The sequence below is a fragment of the Bos taurus genome, chromosome 13 (genome assembly GCF_002263795.3).
Source record: "Bos taurus isolate L1 Dominette 01449 registration number 42190680 breed Hereford chromosome 13, ARS-UCD2.0, whole genome shotgun sequence".
Taxonomy (NCBI): Eukaryota; Metazoa; Chordata; class Mammalia; order Artiodactyla; family Bovidae; genus Bos; species Bos taurus.
In genome coordinates, this window is record NC_037340.1 from 50,675,304 (window position 1) to 50,702,040 (window position 26,737).

The 26,737-nt window shown below is 41.0% G+C and overlaps 1 protein-coding gene across 2 annotated transcripts in view; it reads right to left on the bottom strand.

The window, feature by feature from the left end:
* The window catches only part of HAO1 (hydroxyacid oxidase 1), a 64,350-nt gene that overhangs the window by 24,518 nt on the left and 13,095 nt on the right, over positions 1 to 26,737 (bottom strand). Inside the window, exon 3 of one of the 2 annotated variants that reach the window (NM_001434986.1) lies at positions 8,024 to 8,279. In NM_001434986.1, coding sequence (NP_001421915.1) covers positions 8,024 to 8,279 — 256 coding nt within the window. Of the gene's footprint in view, positions 1 to 8,023; positions 8,280 to 17,457; positions 18,412 to 26,737 lie in introns of those variants that run through there. The other variant, NM_001079781.3, reaches the window with a different exon arrangement.

Consider the following 26,737-nt stretch of genomic DNA (forward strand, 5'->3'; position numbering starts at 1 on the left):
TATCCTGATATCTTGGAAGATTTTGGAAGTTCTCCAAGCTAAGGACATAGTCTTTTCTGCCTACACCTCTGACCACTGATTGGATGGATGGCCTTCCAAATACACACTGGCACCACCCATATGACTTAGCTGTCTGAAATCAGCTTAGCAGACCCAAATCCAACTGCCAACTTCGTTTCTCTAAAAGGCTGACTTTGAATGATGACAGTGACCTAGACTCACCTTGCTCTTCTGCATATTATGAATTACTCTGCTAGCAAGTCTCTTCTTTGTGTTAAAGTAAAAGCTATATATGGATCTCTGGCTTAGTCATCAGTCTTTACTCCTTTCCACTGGCTCTGACATTGAACACAGAAAGTATCTTGGAGCCAAGGCTATAACAATTTTTATATAAACTTAGAAGTACAGAGGTACACAATTTTTACAAAACTAGGGCTTCCCTGGTAGCTCAGTGGTAAAGAATCTGCCTGCCAGTGTAGGAAACACAGGAGACTTGGGTTCAATCTCTGAGTCAAGAAGATCTCCTGGAGGAGGAAATGGCAACCTGGAAAATTCCATGGACAGAGGAGCCTGGTGGGCTATAGTCCATGGGATCACAAAGAGTCAGACATGACTGAGCAACTGAGCGCTGAGGTTTAATGCCTTTAATGTGCTTATAAATAGCTGGTTGTGTAGCTTAGACAGTATCTATTATCATAAGGCCATGGACATTCACATCCCATGTAACTGTCTTCAACCACTGGCTAAGTTTTCTCAATAAGGATTGACTATGACTCAGGTCATAGAGAAGACCTTCGCCTTGGAGAAGGCAATGGCACCCCACTCCAGTACTCTCGCCTGGAAAATCCCATGGACGGAGGAGCCTGGTAGGCTGCAATCCCTGGGGTCGAAAAGAGTCGGACACGACTGAGCGACTTCACTTTCACTTTTCACTTTCATGCATTGGAGAGGGAAATGGCAACCCACTCCAGTGTTCTTGCCTGGAGAATCCCAGGGACAGGGGAGCCTGGTGGGCTGCCATCTATGGGGTTGCACAGAGTCAGACACGACTGAAGCAACTTAGCAGCATGACTCAGGTGGCCACTAAAGGCCACAGAAAATCACAAATCCATGAAAGTCATATTTGTATCCATTATTTGCTGAGGTTTGGTTTAGATTATAGCTGAAATACTCTGAGCTTCTTTTTTAAGTCAAACCACTTAAGGTTGTACATTTTATCACAGATTTTGGCCTTCTGTGGTCATCCTAACTTGAACTAAGCTAACCTAGTCAATAAACATACCCTTATTATTGGAGGCCTATTCCATTACTTAGAAATGATACTAAGCGATATTAAATTTCAAACCTTTAAATAATATTGTTAATAAGAAAAAGGTCCTGTCTGTCCATGCCATAGCAAAACCAGAGGGGAAAAAAGAATAATATCTGTACGTGTATATTCTCTGCATAGCACCCCACCCCCATCCCAAACAAGCTACAGTGTTTCAGCAGGGGTGGGGTGAAAGGGTGAAAGGGATAGGAAAAAACAGAAACATGGATAAAATTATATAAATAACTGTTGTTATTCTTGGATGGCTAAATGCAGATCAACACTTGAATGAATGTTGCCTTACAGAAATTTCAGGGTACAATGAAGCCTTGTTGTTACTCTTAAACGTTGTTCAAAGCCAGAAGCCAAGAAAAAGTTTTCAGATATCTTGACAGAGACCCACGATGGAGTGTTTTAACCATGGCTCCAAAGGAAACCTCCATGAATGCTATTTTTATTAGAATTATGACATATACACAAAAAACACTTAAAGCAGCTTCTGATAACCAAAGTATTTCATTTCATAAGGAAGGAAAAGGGCAACATCAAAATAATAACAAGATTACTTGGGACTTAATTCTCTGAATCCCAATCTGTTTAATGACCCACAGGCAAGGGATAGGATTTCTTTTTTGTAAAGGATTCATTGTGCCTTGAAAGGCCCCTAAATATACTTTTTAATCTAATATAAAAATGATTTTAGTTTTTAGTAAGTTAGCATCATAAAAATGTAACAACTACTAAGGAAAGTTAACATTATTAAATAATCAAAATTAATGTCAGTAATGATGACTATTATTGAGATATCATATGTCTCCACTGTGGGAAACACATTACAAAATAACAACCAGTAGAACACATAATCGAAGAAGGCATGGCACCCCACTCCAATACTCTTGCCTGGAAAATCCCATGGACGGAGGGGCCTGCTGGGCTGCAATCCATGGGGTCGCTAAGAGTCGGACACGACTGAGCGACTTCACTCTCACTTTTCACTTTCATGCCTTGGAAAGGGAAATGGCAACCCACTCCAGTGTTCTTGCCTGGAGAATCCCAGGGACCAGGGAGCATGGTGGGCTGTCATCTCTGGGGTCGCACAGAGTCGGACACGACTGAAGCAACTTAGCAGCAGCAGCAGAACACATAATATCAGTATAACATAAGAGACATTCAAAATACGTAATAGATATTTGTACATGGAACAGCAACCTTTAATACTGTGATTAGGAAAACATTTCTATTTACTGCATAGCCCTGCTAACTTTTTCTTCCATGTGGCTGGGTATTTGGAAGAAAAGTTCAGGGCATGGATTTTAAGTATGAGCTCAAACCCTTATTCAAATTCTTATTAGTATTGTTTTATTGGGTAAATCTGTTATAATCTAGTACATTTTTATTCAACATTACTTACTGAGCACTGACCATTTGCCAGTGTCTTAGTAAAATGGTCAAAAATACTGGCTACCTAGGTTGACATTCTAGCTAGGGGAGTCAGAAAATAAACAAGAAACATAATCAACAGGTAATTTATGGAGCCTGTTAGAACATAGTTCAGTTCAGTCATTCAGTCATGTCCAACTCTTTGCGACCCCATGAATCGCAGCACGCCAGGCCTCCCTGTCCATCACCATCTCCCGGAGTTCACTCAGACTCACGTCCATCAAGTCGGTGATGCCATCCAGCCATCTCATCCTCTGTCGTCCCCTTCTCCTCCTGCCCCCAATCCTTCCCAGCATCAGGGTTTTTTCCAATGAGTCAACTCTTCGTATGAGGTGGCCAAAGTACTGCAGTTTCAGCTTTAGCATCATTCCTTCCAAAGAACACCCAGGGCTGATCTCCTTTAGAATGGACTGGTTGGATCTCCTTGCAGTCCAAGGAACTCTCAAGAGTCTTCTCCAACACCACAGTTCAAAAGCATCAATTCTTTGGCTCTCAGCTTTCTTCACAGTCCAACTCTCACATCCATACATGACCACTGGAAAAACCATAGCCTTGACTAGACAGACCTTTGTTGGCAAAGTAATATCTCTGCTTTTCAATATGCTATCTAGGTTGGTCATAACTTTCTTCCCAAGGAGTAAGCATCTTTTAATTTCATGGCTGCAGTCACTATCTGCAGTGATTTTGGAGCCCAAAAGAATAAAGTCTGACACTGTTTCCCCATCTATTTCCCATGAAGTGATGGGACCAGATGCCATGATCTTCATTTTTCTGAATGTTGAGCTTTAAGCCAACTTTTTCATTCTCCTCTTTCACTTTCATAAGTTCTATACAAAATAAAGAAAAAAGAAGAGCAGAACAAGAGGGATGTGAGCTGGTAGAGGCTTTACTTGAAAGTTTAAATATGATAATTGGATGTGGCCCCAATGAGAAGCTATCTTGTAGAGGAAATTGGCAGAGCTGTGTCATTGTATCTGTTTCCTGTTGCTGCTATAACAAGCACAACCCTAGAGGCTTTCAGTTCAGTTCAGTTTAGTTCAGTCGCTCAGTCGTGTCTGCTCTTTGCGACCCCATGAATCACAGCATGCCAGGCATCCCTGTCCATCACCAACTCCTGGAGTTTACCCAAACTCATGTCCATCGAGTCAGTGATGCCATCCAGCCATCTCATCCTCTGTTATCCCCTTCTCCTCCTGCCCCCAATCCCTCCCAGCATCAGGGTCTTTTCCAATGAGTCAACTCTTCGCATGAAATGGCCACAGTATTGAAGTTTCAGCTTCAGCATCAGTCCTTCTAAAGAACACCCAGGACTGATATCCTTTTAGGATGGACTGGTTGGATCTCCTTGCAGTCCAGGGACTCTCAAGAGTCTTCTCCAACACTACAATTTAAAAGCATCAATTCTTTGGCACTCAGCTTTCTTCATAATCCAACTCTCAAAGTGACACAAATTTATTATAGTCTAGAGGTCAGAAGTTCAAACTGTTTCATTGGACTAAACTCAAGGGGTCAATAGGGCTATTTCCCTTCCAGAGGCTCTAGGGGAGAATCTCTTTCCTTGACTTTTCCAGCTTCTAGAAACCATCTATATTTCCCTGTTTCCAGATGCTATCACTCCAACTTCTACTTCTCTCATCGCATCTCTTTCTCTGACTCTGACCGTCCTGCTTGCCTCTTATAAGGAGCCTTTTCATTACCTTAAGCCTCGTGTCATAATCCAGGATAATCATCTCATCTCAAGGTCCTTAACTTAATCACACCTGCCAAGTTCATTTTGCCATGTAAAAAGTAACATATTCACAGGTTCCAAGGTTCAGAACATAGGCATCTTTGGAAGGTTATTATCCTGCTTAATATTATGTGACTTAACATTGTAACTGTTTTCCTAACCAAATAATTTAGAGGCTATCTGCCATGTACAAAGTCCTCCTCCACAAATCGCTTTCTCTCCTCTAGACCCCCAACCCAAGATCCCCACACTTATTGTATCTCTATTCTTTTCTCTACCGTTCATCTTTGGTTTCCCAATATAAAAACAAGTAGCTTCATCCCTGATGTCAAAATGTAAAGGAAGTGAAGTTAGTTTGCATTGATTTGGGGAAAGAATGTTACAGGCAGAGGGAAGAATCAGTTCTGAGGCTCTAAGGCGCAGATGTGGCTGGCACCCTGAAAAAATAGGAGGAAGCAGGAGATGCTGGGAAGAATGAATGAAGATGAGAATGCTGGCAATGAGGTCAGAGAAGGGGGTGCCTCACCCGCCACTTTTATCCCCAGAAACCTGGGAAGACAGCACAGTCTCATCTCTTTTGTGTGCTATTCTCTGGCTACTGTGGTGAATACTTTATTTCAGGGCCTAAGGAAGCACGTCCCAAGGCAAATCATCAAAAGGGTAGGTGTCATGATTTAGCTTGACCTTAGTCAATGATGGGAAATTTCTTTTAACTGCCTTAGTGCTGCCCCAAAGAGCCAAATTTTAACCCAGGGTAAACAAGCCACCCGCGTGTGGTGTGGAGATGGACTCGGGTCCCTGACTCAGCGCCTCAGGAGCCAATCTGGTGAACTGGCTTCAATCCTCGCCTCTTCCGGGAGCAGATGAGAATTCGCCTTACTCCCCCTCAGTCTCGGGGACCTCCGCGCTGCTCATCATGCGGCACATCCATGTGTTTTGCATATGGACCAGGCAGAGATTACCAAACTCTTGAACTCTGGCTGGTCCCAGAAGCCAAGAGTCAGGACCCGCCCCCTTCTCTCCAGGCAGAGGAAGCCACCAGGGCTGGAAGGAGCCGTTGCTTTACAGACTCATTCTCATCTGGATTTCCTGCCTCTTTCGCCTGCCAAACCTCATTCTGAACAGCCCGGCTTCACCTTCTATGAGTCAGGTCAATGCGGAAAGAAACCTGATTTCGTATCAGGCTGTAACAGATGAGCTTTTGGGCAGCACGTGCCCTCCAGCGGAAGACAGGGCCTCCCGTTGTGGGATCTGGCTTCACTGCTGAATGTGCGCCCCAGGGCGCTGCACGCCGCCCACCACCCCCCGTCACCCCGAAGCCCAAAGGGACAAACAGCGTCAGTGTGCGCTCTGACGGCCAGGGCTCCGGCAAAGGGTGTTTCCTGTGTTCCCCGTAGTCTAGATGTGTGGCTCATTATTTGATCATCTTCAGAAGGAAGATGTGACAAGCTGGGGAGCCGTGGCCACTCCTCTACACATTGACAGCTGAAAAGGGCCTTTGTCTCCTGGTCCCTCACGTCATCTGGGCAGGAGCCCGGGAGGAAGGAGGAGGGGGAAAGAGCAGCAGCCTTCCCGCTCCTGGCTGAGTGGCCCTGGCACCCAAGGAGTAAGAGATATGGGCCAGAATTAACATGGGTGTCATCCGCCAACTAAGTAGATACCACGTGAAGCCTGTTTTGTTATCCAGAGCCAGAAACTGCTTCCTAAACTTAAAGAACAAACCCGCTGTATTATTTATTGTTGTCGCTAGCAGAAGTGGTAGTAGAAGAGGGAAAAGAAATAGCAAATTCCTATTCAAATGGTCAAAGGGAAACAATGAGGAACATTTCCTGTCAGAAGCCTAAATACTGGGAAACAACATTTTAGAAAGTCTAAAAACTAAGGTAATCAAAAGAGAGAAAAATGTGAATTCATATTAAGAATTAATATAGATTAATAAGATTTCATATTAAGGACATTTGAAACCATCTACTTTCTGATAAATTTGGCAAGAAGTAGAAATATGTCAAGGATTTTTGTTTTTGTTCTCTTAGAAAGACAGGGTGTTTGGGTAACTCCATGTCTGGGATGTGTGGAGCAGGGTGATTGATGGCTGTCAGGGGAACACTTCCTCATTCTGCCATTGGGCCATTGAGGATATTATATACAGAAAGAAATCCTAAACCTACCTGGAATTATCACAGAGATCACATCACACAGCTCATTTATATATGGTTTAACAGCAAGATTTTATGCACAGTAGCTTATACTTAAATAGGTATACACACAGAAGAGCTATATGACAGTTATGTAACACACAAGACTATGAACTTACATGACGGTTGGAAGACATTCCATTCTCTAATACACTTGGAATCCTGGCTCTCAACAGTCTTCTTGTCCTTATGTGGAATGCTGATTTGATTTTGAATCTTTTAGATTTTGGATCTTTTAGGAGGATTAACTTTATATGTAGACAGAATAAGCGATAGTCCAGTGAAGTGAGGTCTAGGATTCCAAAGAAGTCATCCCTCATTTCTTGTACTCTGGTGGATGCTTTGAAATCCCATCATCAAAATGTCCTCCATTAAAACTAAGATTTTGGTTCTGGTCAAATAATTTTAGCCCTAAAGTCTATCGGTCAAACACTGGTATGAAAAACATAAGGGCAGATTTTGATAGGAACCAAGGGAAGGTAAAAACAAAGGGGAGGAGAGATTTGTAGCTCTGTCTTTTTTCAGTAAGCTCCAGAGTTTCTAGTTTTGACTCAAGATGATTCTAATCTTTTACAGGGAAAAGGACTATAATTCCCTGTTGATGGATCAGCTGAATGGCCTGATAAAACCATCACAGTTCAGTCTTAGATTCCTAGATTGTACATTGTTTTTTCTAAGATGAATGAGTGAGTGAATGGATGAAAGAATGAATGAACCAATAAATAAACTAGTGAATCTTGAACCATGGGCGAACCACAACAAAAGAGATATATTACTGAAAGAAGTAGGAGACGGGGCAGCAAATATGTGACTTCTTTTGTCTCCATTCTTTTAGTTTTCTTCAATCTTCCCTGCCAGAATTGTTCCAAATACAATTAAAAATAAAATTAAAAGGGTGCTTTTTTATTTTAACAGGCAAAGAAATACAGTATTAGGATTACAATAGCAAGCTGTTGCTTAAGTTAAATTAAGTATCTTTTATCTATATGGCAATGCATCCTACTAAAAGCCCTTAATACACTCTGAGACATAGATTTTTTTACTTTGACAAGTATATGGCAAATCTTGTCTCTGCTGTTATAGCTCAAGTATGCAACACTCACATAAGATGTGTGATTTGCTGAGGATTATATGGATATTTGACAATGACACCATCTCTAGAACCCAGACCTTATCTTTCCTAGACACAATCTCATACAGCCATACTTTGGGACCAACATTTTGTGAAGATCTAATTCCCCAGAGCACCCAAGTGGAAACTGGAGAAAGTCTTTGGAACTGGATCATGACAAGAGCAAATAGAAATAGAAAATAAGTTAAGGGGCCCAGTGATCAAACAGCCATGGTTACCTGAGTTGGGGTGGCATCTTGAACCTGTTACGCACGTCATCAAAGCGGTTGCCCAGGTAAGGGGTATCCACCGTCACAAATATGGCCTTGTAGCCCATTCGCTCAGCCCTCCGCACAAGCTGCTTGGTGACCTCACGGTCCTTGTAGATGTACAGCTGCAGCCAGCGAATCGCCTCGGGACCAGCTTCTGCCACTTCTTCAATTGAGGAGGTGGCCCAGGAACTCAACATCATGCCAGTTCCCAGTGACCTGCAGGCTGAAGAAGGAAAGAGAAGATCAAGACCAGCTTGGCATTTTCCCTACTCTAGTCTCCAAGTTGTGGTTCATGGGATAAAGACAGCTACAAAGACAATTTAGAAATAAAAAGTTGCATCTTTAAAAAGTTAGAAACACTCTTTCCTTTCCACACTCTGTGAATAGATATGAAGACAAAATTGACCCAATGGCCAAAGATGTGCTATATGTAAAGATTAAAAACTTAGAAGCAACTTGAATCTCCAACCTTAAGGAAATAGATAAATGGTAGTTCATAAATAAAATGAGATATACACAGCCATGAAAAGTAATTTTTGTAATAGTTAATTTTATGTGTCAGCTTGGCTAGGCAATGGTTCCCAGATATTTGCTCAAATGTGTCTAGATGTTGCTGTAAGATTTTTTTTGTTAAGAGTTTAGCATTTAAATCAGTGAAAGTGAAAGTGAAGTCGCTCAGTCGTGTCCGACTCTTTGGGACCCGGTGGACTGTAGCCTACCAGGCTCCTCCCTACAGGCAAGAGTAGTAGAGTGGGTTGCCATTTACTTCTCCAGGGGATCTTCCTGACCCAGGGATTGAACCTGGGTCTCCCGCATTCCAGGCAGAGGCTTTAACCTCTGAACCACCAGGGAAGAGATTAACATTTAAATCAGTAGACTTTACATAAAGCAGATTACTCTCCATAATGTGAATAGGCCTCATCCATTCAGCTGAAGGCCTTGAAAAAAAAGACTGACCTTTCTGGAGGAAGAGGGAATTCTGTCAGCAGATTGCCTTCACATTCAAATACCAACTCAGCTTTTCTGGGGTCTCCAGTGTGCCAGCTCTAGATTTTGGACTTAACCAATTTATACATTTGTATGAGCCGATTCCTTGAATCTCTCTCTCTCTCCATTTCTCTATTTCTCTGTTTCTCCCTTGTCTCTCTCTCACAGTCCCTCTCTCACTCCTCCTTCCTTCTCTTTCAGTTACAAGGAATGACATTTGCAGACTCAGAAAGTTTATCAAGATATATTAAGAAACCAGAGAATTCCCTGGTGGTTCAAGATTCTACCCTCTCACCACAGAAGCCTGGTTTCAGTTCCTGATCAGTGACCTAAGTTCCATGCAGCATGACCCCCCGCCCCCCACCGTCCTCTTCCCCACCCAAAAAAATAGGAGAAGAAAGAAAAAAAAATCTCCAAAATAACTGGTTTACCATGATTTGTACGAATGTGATTATTGGTGTATGAACCTAAACAAACTAATTGTTAATGATAGGTGAGGGTGGGAAAGTTTATTTTTTCTTCCTTTATAACTTTTTAAATTTTATCTTTTAAAATCTGTTAAAAATGCATTTGCCATTTACATTGTCATTTAAAATTTTATACAATTCATATGTTAGACACCTCAAACAGACATCAGTCACCTCACAACCTTTTAAACAAGATATCAAGTAATGCCTCAACCAGTAACACTGAAGAAGCTGAAGTTGAAAGGTTCTATGAAGACCTACAAGACCTTCTAGAACTAACACCCAAAAAAGATGTCCTTTTCAATATAAGGGACTAGAATGCCAAAGTAGGAAGTCAAGAAACACCTGGAGTAACAGGCAAGTTTGGCCTTGGAGTACAGAATGAAGCAGGGCAAAGGCTATTAGAGTTCTGCAAAGAGAACACACTGTTCATAGCAAACACCCTCTTCCAACAATACAAAAGACGACTCTACACATGAATGTCACCAGATGGTCGACACCAAAACCAGACTGATTATATTTTTTGCAGCCAAAGATGGAGAAGCTCTATACAGTCAACAAAAACAAGACGAGGAGCAGACTGTGGCTTGGATCATGAACTCCTTATTACCAAATTCAGACTTAAATTGAAGATAGTAGGGAAAACCACTAGACCATTCAGGTATGACTTAAATCAAACTCCTTATGATTATACAGTGGAAGTGAGAAATAGATTTAAGGGACTAGATATGATAGATAGAGTGCCTGATAAACTTGGATGGAGGTTCCTGTTCCCATTGTACAGGAGACAGGAATCAAGACCATCCCCCAAAAAAGAAATGCAAAAAAGCAAAATGGCTGTCTGAGGAGGCCTTACAAATAGCTGTGAAAAGAAGAGAAGCAAAAAGCAAAGGAGAAAAGGAAAGATATACTTATTTGAATGCAGAGCTCCAAAGAATAGCAAGAAGAGATAAGAAAGCCTTCCTCAGTGATCAGTGCAAAGCAATAGAGGAAAACAACAGAATAGGAAAGACTAGAGATCTCTTTAAGAAAATTAGAGATCCAAAGGGAACATTTCATGTAAAGATGGGCTCTATAAAGGACAGAAATGGTATGGACCTAACAAAAGCAGAAGATATTAAGAAGAGGTGGCAAGAATACAGAGGAACTGTACAAAAAAGAGTTTTAGGACCCAGATAATCATGATGGTGTGATCACTCACCTAGAGCCAGACATCCTGGAATGTGAAGTCAAGTGGGCTTAGAAAGCATCACTATGGACAAAGCTAGTGGAGGTGATGGAATTCCAGTTGAGCTATTCCACATCCTGAAAGATGATGCTGTGAAAGTGCTGCACTCAATATGCCAGCAAATCTGGAAAACTCAGCAGTGGCCACAGGACTGGAAAAGGTCAGTTTTCATTCTAATCCCAAAGAAAGGCAATGTCAAAGAATGCTCAAACTACCACACAATTGCACTCATCTCACATGCTAGTAAAGTAATGCTCAAAATTCTCCAAGCCAGGCTTCAGCAATACATGAACTGTGAACTTCCAGATGTTCAAGTTGGTTTTAGAAAAGGCAGAGGAACCAGAGATCAAATTGCCAACATCAGCTGGATCATGTAAAAAGCAAGAGAGTTCCAGAAAAACATCTATTTCTGCTTTACTGACTATGCCAAAGCTTTTGACTGTGTGGATCACAATAAAGTGTGGAAAGTTCTTCAAGAGATGGGAATACCAGACCACCTGACCTGCCTCTTGAGGAACCTATATGCAGGGCAGGAAGCAACAGTTAGAACTGGACATGGAACAACAGACTGGTTCCAAATAGGAAAAGGAGTATGTCAAGTCAGTATATTGTCACCCTGCTTATTTAACTTATATGCAGAGTACATCATGAGAAACGCTGGGCTGGAAGAAGCACAAGCTGGAATCAAGATTGCTAGGAGAAATATCAGTCACCTCAGATATGCAGATGACACCACCCTTATGGCAGAAAGTGAAGAGGAACTAAAAAGCCTCCTGATGAAAGTGAAAGAGGAGAGTGAAAAAGTTGGCTTAAAGCTCAACATTCAGAAAACAAAGATCATGGCATCTGGTCCCATCACTTCATGGGAAATAGATGGGGAAACAGTGGAAACAGTGTCAGACTTTATCTTTTGGGGCTCCAAAATCACTGCAGATGGTGATTGCAGCCATGAAATTGAAAGATGCTTACTCCTTGGAAGGAAAGTTATGACCAACCTAGATAGCATATTGAAAAGCAGAGATATTACTTTGCCAACAAAGGTCCATCTGGTCAAGGCTATATTTTTCCAGTGGTCATGTATGGATGTGAGAGTTGGACTGTGAAGAAAGCTGAGTGGTGAAGAATTGATGCTTTTGAACTGTGGTGTTGGAGAAGACTCTTGAGAGTCCCTTGGACTGCAAGCAGATCCAACCAGTCCATCCTAAATGAGATCAGTCCTGGGTGTTCTTTGGAAGGACTGATGCTAAAGCTGAAACTCCAGTACTTTGGCCACCTGATGTGAAGAGCTGACTCATTGGAAAAGACCCTGATGCTGGGAAGGATTGGGGACAGGAGGAGAAGGGGACGACAGAGGATGAGATGGCTGGATGGCATCACCGACTCAATGGACATGAGTTTGAGTAAACTCCAGGAGTTGGTGATGGACAGGGATGCCTGGCATGCTGCAGTTCATGGGGTTGCAAAGAGTCGGACACGACTGAGCGACTGAACTGAACTGAACCAATCCTATTGTCTTAGAGAACTTGAAAGAACATGAATGACAGGCTTTTTTCCAAAAATAGGTAGTAAATTGGGGTCAGCTTTAGTGGAGGACAAACTGATACAATGTCTGTATGCCAAATGCCAAAAGATAAATAATAAATATATAAAATTGACTACTTGACCCTGGTTCATTTGACTTACCTTCGATCTGCCATCCATCAAATATGAGTGAAAGTCATCCAAGTGACACAGGGAGATGATAAGAATCAAGTGACATGCTGTTTACAAAGCTGCTCTGAGAGGTTAAAATGCTTTCATGCTTTTCAAACTGTAGCAAGCAGATAAATCCCCTGGAGTGTTTATGAAAACACAAATTGTGAAAAGCACCACAGAGTTTCTGATGCAGTCTGGCAGAGACGGGGCCCAAGAACTTGCCTTTCTAACCAGCTCCCAGGTGGTGCCAATGCTGCCAGTCCCTGGACCACTCTTTGACATTCAAACAGCATCATCATGTAAGCTGGATGGGTGCATCTTTACCCTCAGACTAAGGTGACATTTGAAATAGCAACCAGTAGAACAAAGATTGTGACCAGTTACAAGAGATGCACATGCAGTAAATGGCAGGCATTAACCACGGGTTTCCAAATTTCCATGCCTTCTCAAGTACATAGAAAACATGTTCCCTTGGTTGTCATGGTCCTAAGGATTAGGGGAGTACATTTGTTCATACTGGTAACAAGGGAGTCTTCTGGGCATCTGGGAATTCTAGAAAAATCATTGCCTTGAGGGAGTGGTCAGACATGCTGGGTTCTCTGTGTGACCTTACTTAGGCCACATCCTCTTTACTCTAAGGTAACCTGGTAGTAAAGCGGATTTTGTTTTTGATGATTGTTACTTTTCCAATGCCTTCAAAGATGCTTTTCATCCCTGTTCTTCAGGTCACAGGTCAGATAAAGAAGACTTAACCTGAAGGTTATATTATCTATGGATCATTCATCTGTTTCCTCTAAGTGTTCCTTCGAGAATTTCTCTCTTAAGGACTCATATTAGAAAAATATTGCCCAACAAACCACATTTTAAGTAAGAAATTATGAGTAATAATATGTATAAATATCTTATCTTCATTAAGAGTTGTAAATATGAAAAATAGATCCAGGTCATCCACTATTGTTTGGAACAAACACCAGAGGACAACGATTGTTTGGATCAGAATCCCCTAACCATCAATTTCCCATAAAGAAATGTGTTCTGAAAAGGATGTGGCCTAAGTAAGGTCACACAGAGAACCCAGCATGTCTGACCACTCCCTCAAGGCAATGATTTTTCTAGAATTCCCAGATGCCCACCAGACTCCCTGTTACTAGTATGAACAAATGTACTCCCGCAATCCTTAGGACCATGACAACCAAAGGAACAGGTTTTCTGTATACTTGGGAAGGCTTGGAAATTTGGAAACCCGTGGTTAATGCCTGCCATTTACTGCATGTGCATCTCTTGTAACTGGTCACAATCTTTGTTCTACTGGTTGCTAACTATTTCAAATATCACCTTAGTCTGAGAGTAAAGATTCACCCTTCCAGCTTACACTGTTCTGAGGGGGACAAAAAGTACAAGGTTTTTAATTTTATAAATGACTGAACATAGATTTTGTTGAAAAATTCTAATTTGAGTTGTCCTAGTCTAGTGCCAAGAACTCAAAAGTTTTTGAAGTCCATTTTCCCTATTTATTTTCCTCAATGAAACTCTCACCTGCTCTCACAAGGAGCAAGTGTCAAATTTCATTTTACAAAGGGCAGGGGTCAATGTTCATGGGCCCCCATTCCTAACATGTAGTGCAGAATGAAGACTCCAAAGCATGTTGCCTTTTCCCAATTCCTGGCAAAATGGTGATGTTACTAAAAGGCAAGGCCTGTCTCTGATCCCCAGCACTGATCCAAATCTGAACATCTTGCCTTTCATGATAGTCAACATGTCCTAGAGAAAGCATACCCTGGAAGCTACAACATTAAGTAAACATTGATCCCATATGACTCTATTTCCTATTTCCATCCACTCTTTTTTTTTTTTAAGCTTTACATAATTGTATTAGTTTTGCCAAATATCAAAATGAATCCGCCACAGGTATACTGTTTTATCATCCCTGAGATAAATCTTCAAGGATAGACATATAAACTCTTAATATTCTAGGTATATTCAGACTTTGTTTATATTTGATATATCTTTCTCTTCTTTATTTAGAAGAAAGAGTCATCAAGTCACTGCTATTGAAAAATACATACCCCCCCCAACACACACACTACTAAAGAGACACTAGTAAGGTTTTAGATATTGAAACATCAAAGATAAAACCCTACAAATGACCTAAGTAATAATGTCAATCTCTCCTATCTCTCAAGCAGTGGTAAAGAATCTGCCTGCCAGTGCAGGAGATGCAAGTGATGTGGGTTTGATCCCTGGCTCAGGAAGATCCCCTAGAGTAGGAAATGGCAACCCATTTCAGTATTCTTGCCTGGAAAATTCCATGGATAGAGGAGTCTGGCAGGCTACAGTCCAAGGTGTCTCAAAGATTCGGACACGACTGAGCGCACGTGTGCACACACACACACACACACACGAGTCAGAGGTCTGGGCTGCACTCTCAGGCTTACCATCTATGAGGCACATTTCAATTGTAAAGATTCTTCAACCAAAGCTGCTGCCCCACCCACTCCATCACATCATAGTATTGCCAGATGGTCCATTGAGATGATATTTATGAATGTTTTCTGGTAAACTGTAAAGCTAAGCAATTGTAAAGGGTTAAGTGAGAGAATGCCTAACAGTATTTGGGAAAAGAAGTTCTAGATAACTTTTTAAATTTTTAGAATTTTTTCAAGCACCTGGAGTTCTCATTATTCATAATCCTCTCAACATACAGCTTTCCTCTGCAATGTTTTGGGTTTTTTTTTTTTTAATTTTTTCATTTTGTTTTTTTGGCAACACCTTCCAGCATGTAGGATCTTAGTTCCCCACAAGGGATCAAAACAGGGCCCTCTATACTGGGAGTGCAAAGTCTTAACCACTGGACCACCAGAGAAGGCCCTCTCTACAAGGGTACTGATGCTCAAGACATTCATTCTTCCTTACAAATATAGTGTCAGATTCTCACTTCCTGAAGCAAGAGAGCACTTATGGAAGAGAGGAACCTTCTCCAGGCCAAGAAACTCCAGGCTATGGCTGATAGAGGGATATCAAAGGAGGAAATTCCTACATTCCCGGGGTGTGATCTTTTTGTAAAGTCAATGGCAAGACAAAAGCAAATAATCTAGGAGTTACAACAAAAATATGCCATTCTCCACTCCCCATGGCTGTCCTTCATCTGTCTACAGATTTCCATGAAGAGAACCATGGAGAAGATATTAGTGCCTATAGTATTCACTAAGCCCATCAAGCAGTAATTTCTGAAAGCAAACGTTTCAGATTTTCCCTACACTCTTTAGTTTCTCCCCTCTTTTACAACTGTAAGCATAATATGGAAATCATGAGATCAATACTATCAGCTCTAACCCTTCCCCCAACATCAAAGTGGGCTATGGGCTAGTGGAAAATGTTGGTGCATTCTGTTTAATAGAACAAAAATTATCTTTAGACCTATCCAAATAGTTCTTTATTAGAATTAAATCACATGCCCTAGGGTGGAGAAATGCTACATGGGTTACAATAATCTGGCATAAGACCAAGTTAATTCTGCCTCCCCAAATTCAATGTAATTAATTCAGTGTCCTACACTATGAAATCTGTAAACAACTACTGAGGTTTATATCAGTTCATATTATATATGAATGCAGCCACCTCTGGTTGAAACAAAGGCTAAACCCAACGTTCAGTGATTTAGCTGGGATAAAACAGGTAAATAGCTTTGCAAAACAGCACAAGTTGGCAAAATCCTCCCTATGGCTGAGAAATGCAATTGTATTTCTAGGTTTGGCCAGGGTTTCACTTTACATCAAGCCTTAAATAAAACATTTATTTCTAATCCAAGTAATCTGAATGTGGAGGCAAGCAGATAGGAGGGCTATTGTGACCTTAAATCTCAGGAGATGCTAAATCTGCCTGTTTCAGTTCTTTAAATAAAGACTACTTTGTACACATCTCCCATGCATCTAGAGTCTGCTTCTCAGTTCCTGCTCATTGCAGGCAATCATCACGGAATCAGAGGCTCTCAGAAGGTCTTGGAGGGCCTTCAGATGGGAACAATATTTGAGCTACACCCAACACTACTTCATCTTTGGGGATTTAAGCTATGCCTTTGGCTGGAAACCACCAGGAGCTTTCATTCCAGTCTCCGTCCAGTGCTTCTCAAGCTTCAACATGCACAGGAATTACATGCGGATGTTGATAAAGTTCAGATTTTGACCCAAGTGGTCTGGGATATGACCTAAGATTCTGTGTTTCCAACAAGCTTCCTAGTAATGCTGGCATTTGTTTTGTGGACTATACTTTAAGCCAGGACAGGGCTGGCTTGTGTCTTGTCAATTGCCAGCCACGTCCTGCTGAATGTGTTTTTCTTCTCCATTGTTATTCCTCTGTAGAGGGACACAGGTAACTTTGCAACATTTTCTTATTAATTCATCTCTTAGTAAGATTTAAAGTCAGGGAACTAAAGTCCACTACAGCAACAACCCCTTGGGCTTCCCTGGTGGCTCAGTGGTAAAGAATCTACCTGCCAATGCAGGAGACATGGGTTCAATCCCTGGGTTGGGAAGATCCCCTGGAGGAAGAAATGGCAACTCGCTCCTGTATTCTTGCCTAGGAAATCCCATGGACAGAGGAGCCTGGCAGACTACAGACCATGGGGTCACAAAAAAGTTGGACATGACTTAGTGACCAAACAACAACAACCCCTCAGCACACTTAACCATTATCAGATGTATTTTATAATCTTGCTTATCCAGAATTTGCAAGCTTCCTAGATTTCAGACTCAAAGAAAAAGCAAGCAACAAAATAAAAATAAAGTGACAGAAGATGAGGAGGAAGAGAGGTTTCTCAAAGATAAGAAAGCACAATTTACCAATTATAAAATAGTTCTCAATGTTTAATATCAGGGCAAACAATTGTTCAGTCACTAAGTCTTGTCCAACTGAGACCCCATGAACTACAACACGCTAAACTTCCCTGTCCTTCACGATCTCCCAGAGTTTGCTCAAACTCATATCCACTGAGTTGGTGAATTACACATATAAATAAGATGCCAAACTGTCAAATGAAAAAGTTTATCATTCTAGGCTTGACAAGGAAGAGATTTATAATACATTTGAGAATGATGTTTATTCACTACCACAAAAACAGCAATGTGAACTATAAGTTATCAATGGGAATTGATGTCTGTTATTTGGGACATTAACTCATGTGGAATAAGCCAGAGCAGAACAATTAAGCAATGTGCTACTTTGGGTACAAATTATTTCTTTGAAAATAACTCTCCTTTATGGGAAAGGTGAGTTAAGCTTCCAAAATTATATGTTTAAGGAAAAGGGGTAATATTATGAAAGGGCAAAAAGGGGCTTTTTTAGGTGCATTTGATTAAAATGCTTCTGTAAAACTTAGTCACCAAAACATCTGTGCTGAAAATTTTGTTGAGAAAACCCATTTTGTCCTCTGCACAGGAAGTCATTATGCAATAGGGAAAATATGCGATGATCATGTACCAAGCAGTTGTGTGGTTCTAAACTCAGGGTCTGACACACTGAAGTGTTTGCATAAACATGCACCATACTAGCCATTGAGGGGTCAGAGTTTCTTTGCCTAGGAAGCTATTATTACACAGAATTGTTAAAGACACAATTAAAATTATTGTCTCAACGTTGAAACCTATCATTTAGATTACTCAGAAAAAGAATGTTCTAAAGTCAGTTATCTAAATTAAGAAACAACTTCTACTATAATTATGTGTGAAATACTCAGAAGTGGTCAAAAATATTCATTTACAATTTAGAAAATTTAACCAAGCCTGCCTCAAAAGGCCAAGAAGCCAGTGTTTTCATGACATTCCATGGTCTGATTTTGAAACAATGTAACACTGAGTGGTCATAATGTCACTATACACCAAGAACTCTTTTTCATTGTGTGGAAATATTTTCGGGACAATTCTTCCTAATGGGCTTCCTTAGTCCACCCTTCTTTGTTCGTACTTCATCTCTGAGGCCACGCTCTGCAATAGACAAAAACATTAGCTTTACTGTAATGATTCCCAGGTTATAATTCTTTCATTTTTATTGAGTCTCCAGGCCTTGTCATAGCTGGCAGCTGGCATGAAGACCACACCACAGTGAGATGCCTTTTAATGATGGTTTCAAGGAGTATCAGATTTACACATGGTGACTTCAATCAACCTCCCTCAATCTAACACCCTGAATGTTGGAATCCATAGGTAAGCCTTTGACTTCTAGCTGTCACACTTTGATATCTTCCAGAGCACTAACAGTTTGAGAAGAAGCAATCTCACATTCTCAAGAAAGCTGCTCAGTTCTGGTGCAAAATACTAAAAATTATTTCATTTGATGTTGGTCTTTAAAACAGCTGAAGTCTAATCTTTTAATGGCTGTTTTAGATGAATGAAGTTTCTCTCACTGCAAAGTAATTTCAACGCTGAATCTATCACTTTTTGAATAATTTTATATATGAATTATATATTTATATATGTGCAGATATATAAGATGCCCACAATCATTATTATATATGTATATAAAGCTTCCCAGGTGACGCTAGTGGTAAAGAACCCGCCTGCCAATGCAGGAGACTATAAGAGACACATGTTCAATCCCTGAGTTGGGACGGTCCCCTGGAGTAAGAAATGGCACCCCACTCCAGTATCTTTGCCTGGAGAATCCCATGGACAAAAGAGACTAGCAGGCTACAGTCCGTGGGGTCGTACAGAATTGGACATGACAGAAATGAGTTAGCAATACAATATGTATGTGTGTATGTATATGTAATGTGTATATGTACAGAAAGAGCACGTTTACTGACTTTTGATCATTTTAAATAATCAGAATATCCAAAATATACAGTAGTCATTAAATAGGTTGAAAATAAGGGAAAGAAAAGGTACAAATTGATGTTTTATACTACAACGATGCAAAGAGGTATTCCCTTCCAAATTTTTAACTGATGTAATTTGGACGAAGTTTCAGTGAACAGATAGTTCTCTAAAGTTCTCCTTTATTCCTCTTTACTTTTGTTTCTTCTTAGTAAAAGTGGATACAATAATGGCTGAAGACAAATCAGTGGATCAGACTCTAGAGTGAAACAGATCTAGGTTCAATCCCCATCTTAACCACCGACCAATACTGGTCAAGGGTGTCCTTCACTATTGTCAAATGAGGAGACTGATAAAAGATCATGATCACACAGGTCTATTGTGAGGGTTAATGATAGGGATGTGAAGTTCAAGTACCTGGTATATAAAAGGCACTCACTTCAGAAATAGTGAAAGTTTCATTTAAAGTAAATCTGGTGCTTTTCCTGGATTTAGTTAAAATTAAAACTTATCGTGATATTTTCCTCATATATATATACTTGGTCACCTAGTACAACACATAAATATATAAATCAATAAAGCTTTCAAAAATACATCGTATGGGCCTGGAGCAAAGGAAATGACAATTTTTCTTGCTGAATGGTCTTTCACTCAGTGCTAAGGTTGATCACTTAATCTTGGAAAATCCAGAAAATTCAACAGCTAAATCTCTCACCTACACCCTAATTCAGCTCTTTGGGGCCTTTGTGTCACTCTGCAATCTGTTCCACCTGCACCTTAATAGGTGGTCAAGTCACAACTGAGTCCCAAAACTTCACTTTGGAATGTTCTGCCCTTTTAGGCTCAAAAAGAAAGTGTTTAGATTTAATGGTTTTATGGCCCATCAAATCCTGTGTGGTAGCCTCTAATTGCATCCAGGGGTAGGAATTTCTTTTTTAAATCTTTTTTTTTTTTTTTGACAGTTTAATAAGAATTTACTAATATGCTGAGCATTCCTGGAACGCATTGGGTAGGTTTTAATTTTTCTCTATTTGAGGTCCCAGCACTCCCTCATGTGGTATTTGTTCACATAACAAGTCAGATGCAAAAGCATAAGTAAATATTTAATCTCTTTTTTTTTTTCTTTCATTATTATTTCCCATGATTAAACAGAGCAAAAGAGCTAATGTACCCCCATGGGAAATGAAATAAAATTTTACTACATCCACCGTACATAAAACCAGAGAGATTTTCACAATGCTATAGTAAACATTTTATTAATTAGTTCTTCGAGAAATCAGATATACTCTACTTATTCTGCAAGATGGAAATTTAACCTAATGAGACCACTCTCTTTATGTGCTACTAGCATTTGTATTTATTATTTCTATTTGTTTCAATATATTAATATTTTGGAGAACTGATTTTGTATTCATCCCTGAAGGTTATATGACGAATAAAACTTAAAAATTAAAACCCAATCTAATACAGTTTCAAACAGATATGCCATTATAAGTAAGGGGCATTTGTATGACTACTTAAATATTATTGCTTGCTTAGTTGTTCAGTCATGTCTGACTTTTTGCAACCCTTTGGGCTGTAGGCCATCAGGCTTTTTCAGGCAAGAATACTGGAGTGGGCTGCTATTTGCTCCTCCAGGGGATCTTCTCCACCCAAGGATCAAACCCGCATCTCCTGTTTCTCCTGCTTTGCAGGCAGATTCTTTACCTGCTGAGCCACTGGGGAAGCTCCTTAAATGTTATAATAATTACCAATTATTAAAATGTTGACATCCATTGCAATAACCTCTTATTCATAGCACTGTGCATGGCAAACTGCTTTCCACTGAATGTTTCCTGGTTACTCCTTCCATCTTGCATGTGTGCATGCTAAGTTGCTTCAGTTGTATCTGACTCTGCAACCTTATGGACTGTAGCCAGCCAGGGACTATAGCCTTCCAGGCTCCTCTGTCCATGGGATTCTCTAGGCAACAATATTGGAGTCCTCCTCCAGGGGATCTTCCCAACCCAGGGATCGACCCCTTGTCTCTTATGTCTCCTGCCTTGGCAGGCTGGTTCTTTACCACTAGCACCACCTGGGAAGCCCCCCTTCCATCTTAAAAGAATTTTAATTTTTGTTTGTTTAAAGTTTAAGCACCTTTATTCATGCTCCTGAATTTTGCACAAGGTTCCTATTTCCTAATAAGTTTCATATCCTGTGGCTTATTCCATACTCTCAAAACTAAAGGGATAAAACTGTAAAAACATAGAACATTTGCAGTTAATATTCCAAGACTATATAACATATAGCTTGCTGTAGGGATCTTGCTGCAATTAGACTGATATGACATTTGGTAATATCAGTAACTGGCCAGAGTATTATAGACAACATTGTGTATTGTGATTAATAATCTTGAACCAGGCATTTAATCTCTCCAAGCCTCAGTTTCCACATCCACAGGAGTTGGATAAAGGGCTTTGGGCTCACACATTTTAAGACACAACTAGGGGATAGATCGGAGAGGGCAATGGGACCCCACTCCAGTGCTCTTGCCTGGAAAATCCCATGGGTGGAGGACCCTGGTAGGCTGCAGTCCATGGGGTCGCTAAGAGTCAGACACAATTGAGCAACTTCACCCTCACTTTTCACTTTCAGGCATTGGAGAAGGAAATGGCAACCCACTCCAGTGTTCTTGCCTGGAGAATCCCAGGGACGGAGGAGCCTGGTGGGCTGCCGTCTATGGGGTCACACAGAGTCAGACATGACTGAAGCGACTTAGCAGCAGCAGCAGCAGGGGATAGATGAGTTAAAAATTCAAATTTCCTGGCACATATTAATTGCTAAATAAATGTTGGCTATCATAATTTTCCACAAGACTTTGAAGTATCACTTTTTAAATTTATATGTGTTTTTTAAACACCTATTTGTTTTCAGCAAGATCCAGAGATAAATACTTATCTGATCAGTCTCCTCCAAACCAAGAAGGCAGCTTTAAGAAATAAAAATCCAGTGTAGGTAGATACTCACTCCACACTCTCTATCCTCCAGAGCTGGCATAGAGTTGAAAGTAAGTGGGCTGGGAGGAAGTTCCAGAAATGTAAGGAAGGGCAGGTCTCTACTTTGGTCTCTCTTTTTGTATTTGATGACATTTTAAAAATGGAACAAAATAATTTTTTATATGCTGAAAAAATTGTAAAGACCATCTATTCCTGTTGGGAGTTTTCTACTTTTGAATACTTTTTCTTTGTTTCTGTCTTAGCAACAGAACCCTTTGTTTGAAGGGTCACTCTTTTGAATCCCAATAAGTAACAAAAGTAGCTGTGTGCTCAGTGACACACTTAACTTCCCTGAGATACTTGGAAACAACTCCAGCTCCTTGGGACACCGGAAATAAACCACTGCTCTTGCATAAGCAGCTCACTTTATCAGTGCAGGAGCGTAATCATAGAGAGTGGAAATGGCCCGCCTCAAGGAGCGAAACTAGTTAGTGGTGAATTTCCACATAAATCAGATGCCCCAGCCTGGCAGCTCAGTGGTCAGCTGTAGCCCACAAAAGTATTTACTTTGGCCCACACATTGTTGCCCCAAACAGTTTTTTAAAGAATTTTGATTTATTTGCCAACGTTTAAAAACCAGGAGATTGCACATAAAAATCAAGGTTTCTGGCTTCTCTTAAAAAAATTTTTTTTGAAGATTTGGCAAACCCACATTCTCATTCCCATAGGGCATCAGTTAGCTGGAGGTAAGACGGGGCTACCCTCCTTCCATGGAATATGCAGTCTAGGCATGGTACCCTCTCTACCACTGAGCTTGCATTGTTGTTTTCTCAACTTCATCTCTCCTTGCACATTTACATTACCAACCTGGCCCTAAAAGCCATTTTTTGAGGTTTCTGCATAAAACTTAAAAAAAAAATTAAGCAAAGTAAAAAGAGCATTCTTTACTTCCACTAAGATATAAATGGAGTGTACTTTTCTGATGTGTGGAATGTATGGAAGAGAAATATTTTAGGGACTTGGAATCTCAGGGGCAAATAAAAGTTGAGCCCCACTTCAGGAAGCTTTTCCCAACATTTATCTCATGTGATTCTCACAAGAACTTCTAGAGGTAAGATCTCTTATTAAAGTAGGGTTGCCAGCTATAGCAAATAGACATAGGATACCCTGTTACAAATGAATTTTTATCTGAAATGCAACCACAGCTTGCTCTTTCGTTGCCATTTTGAAAAGAAAGAAAGTGTAGTTCCACTGGTCACTCTACAATCACAGTCATGTAAAAACAGAGAGCTCTGTTTTGGGGTTTAGTTGGTACTGGGGACATGTCCCACAGTGGTAAGGAGAAAGACCAAAGGACCCCTGAAGCAGGGCTCCATGAAGAAGTTTGCAGAACAGTGAGACCCTGGCACCATGACAACTTTCAGAACTTTCTAGCTGCTCATTCTAATTATTCAGGCCAGACCATTCCCTGGGGATTTGAATATCCTTCACTTAACTCTTACTGACCAAGCTAGGGGGAGCCCTTTCTTCAGAAAGGGCTGCTAACTATCACTTATTCTCCAAGTATTGTTAGTCGCTCAGTTGTGCCCAACTCTTTGCGACCCCATGGACTGCAGCCCACCAAGCTCCTCTGTCCATGAGATTTTTGGGGCAAGGATACTGGAGTGGATTGCCGTTTCCTTCTCCACCTATTCTCCAAACTTGGCTTCAATTTCTCCTGCTAACTAGGGACCAAGACTCTGGAAACAAGAAAGCTACATTAAGGGCCAGATAATTAGGAGAGTGAGAAAAAAAGTCCTTCACAACAACATCCATAGATTTCATAATCTCCACAAGGATCAAGCTAGCTTGAGAGTATGTCCATATTTGGAAACAATAGAGTAAATCAAATATTAGCTGTATAATTCCATGTTGATTTCGTCAGTTTTGAGAGAAAGAAACAATCTCTATCAAATACAAGCATCCCTCCACTTTTAAAGTGCCTATGGTTGTATTAATATTCAGTTAGCCACTGTCTTGGTTTGTATTCTTCCAGAAGCTGACAATGAGACAGTACTGTGAGCCTGAGACTTTTATTTGGGAATGATCACAAGCTAAGCTGAAGGAATGGGAAAGTGAAAGAGGAAAGGGAGGCAGCCAAGGAAGGGTGTGATATTGGGCAGGTGACTTCTGAAGGCAACTGGGGCCCAGGCTTACTGGGGAAACCCTGGGTGGTAGGATGAGAAAATACTTCCGTGACCCTGATCAAAGAGAGCTGGAGTATTTTTCTAACAGCCTGAAGGATGCTCTTCCACTCACCAACTTCCAACACCACCCCCATCAGCTCCTGTTGCCAGAGAAAATATTAGGCAAAAAGTTGCATGTTCTGATAGAAATGGGAAGTAACAAAGGAATATATGATGGGCACCAATAGCATCTGTTCCAGACACACATTTTTTCCTTCTGAATAATCTATCCATCCCACAACCAACACATACCAACCAAGGAGCCCTTTTTGTTAAGAGCTGATCACCACCACTTTGGAGGATTAATAGCCATACTACATAGACCATCAATCCATAGACATTGATAGGAACATAGAAGAAATCTTAAGAATGTTGAAATCCTTGAGGGATGATTCTACTACAAATATGGAATATAAACTGTCGTGTCAGTAGCCTGACAAGAACCTGTTCAGGATCTTAGCTTCTTGAAGCCAGTGTGTATAACCTTTCCTTGCGAATTCCTCTGTGTTCTCGGTGTCACTACATCATTTGCTCTGCCTGTTCTGCCTTATCCTAACGTCTATCAAGTGTTTCACTCTCCTGCATTCTCCTGGGGTAGGCATAGGCTGCTTCGCCTGCACCTTAAATAGCAAATTTTTTCCCTTTTACCTTTAGGGCTTCCCTGGTGGCTCATCAGGTAAAGAATCCACCTGCAATGTAGGAGACCTGGGTTTCAATCCCTGGATTGGGAAGATCCCCTGGAGAAGGGAACAGCTACCCACTCCAGTATTCTGGTCTGGAGAATTCCATGGACTATATAGTCTATAGGGTCACAAAGAATTGGACATGACTGGGCAACTTTCACTTTCACTTCACTTTCAGGGAATTGTGATTTACAGATAAATGGGCTTCCCCTCATAACACTTGTGGGATTTTCTGGAAATTAAAAACAACACAAGGTGGCTAAGAGCCCAAACTGTGGAGCCAGACTGCCGAGGTCTGAATCCTATCTGTATCATTTATAAATTCACACAATTTTGTGACCCTCGGTGTCTACTGTGTGCTTCAGTTTTTCATGTATCAGTTCAGTTCAGTCACTCAGTTCTGTCGAACTCTTTGCGACCCCATGAATCGCAGCACGCATGGCCTCCCTGTCCATCACCATCTCCTGGAGTTCACTCAAACTCACATCCATTGAGTTGGTGATGCCATCCAGCCATCTAATCCTCTGTCATCCCCTTTTCCTCCTGCCCCCAATCCCTCCCAGCATCAGAGTCTTTTCCAATGAGTCAACCCTTCGCATGAGGTGGCCAAAGTACTGGAGTTTCAGCTTTAGCATCAGTCCTTCCAAAGAACACCCAGGGCTGATCTCCTTCAGAATGGACTGGTTGGATCTCCTTGCAGTCCAAGGGACTCTCAAGAGTCTTCTCCAACACCACAGTTCAAAAGCATCAGTTCTTCAGTGCTCAGCTTTCTTCACAGTCCAACTCTCACATCCACACATGATCACTGGAAAAACCATAGCCTTGACTGGACGAACTTTTGTTGGCAAAGTAATGTCTCTGCTTTTCAATATGCTATCTAGGTTGGTCATAACTTTTCTTCCTAGGAGTAAGCATCTTTTAATTTCATGGCTGCAGTCACCATCTGCAGTGATTTTGGAGCCCCAAAAAGATAAAGCCTGACACTGTCTCCACTGTTTCCCCATCTATTTCCCGTGAAGTGATGGGACCTGACGCCATGATCTTCGTTTTCTGAATGTTGAATTTTAAGACAACTTTTTCACTCTCCTCTTTCACTTTCATCAAGAGACTTTTTAGTTCCTCTTCACTTTCTGCAATAAGGGTGGTGTCATCTGCATATCTGAGGTTATTGATATTTCTCCCGGCAATCTTGATTCCAGCTAGTGCTTCTTCCAGCCCAGCATTTCTCATGAGGTACTCTGCATAGAAGTTAAATAAGCAGGGTGACAATACACAGCCTTGACGTGCTCCTTTTCCTATTTGGAACCAGTCTGTTGTTCCATGTCCAGTTCTAACTGTTGTTTCCTGACCTGCATACAAGTTTCTCAAGAGGCATGTCAGGTGGTCTGGTATTCCCATCTCTTTCAGAATTTTCCACAGTTTATTGTGATCCACACAGTCAAAGGCTTTGGCATAGTTAATAAAGCAGAAATAGATGTTTTTCTGGAACTCTCTTGCTTTTTCCATGATCCAGCGGATGTTGGCAATTTGATCTCTGGTTCCTCTGCCTTTTCTAAAACCAGCTTGAACATCTGGAAGTTCACGGTTTATGTATTGCTGAAGCCTGGCTTGGAGA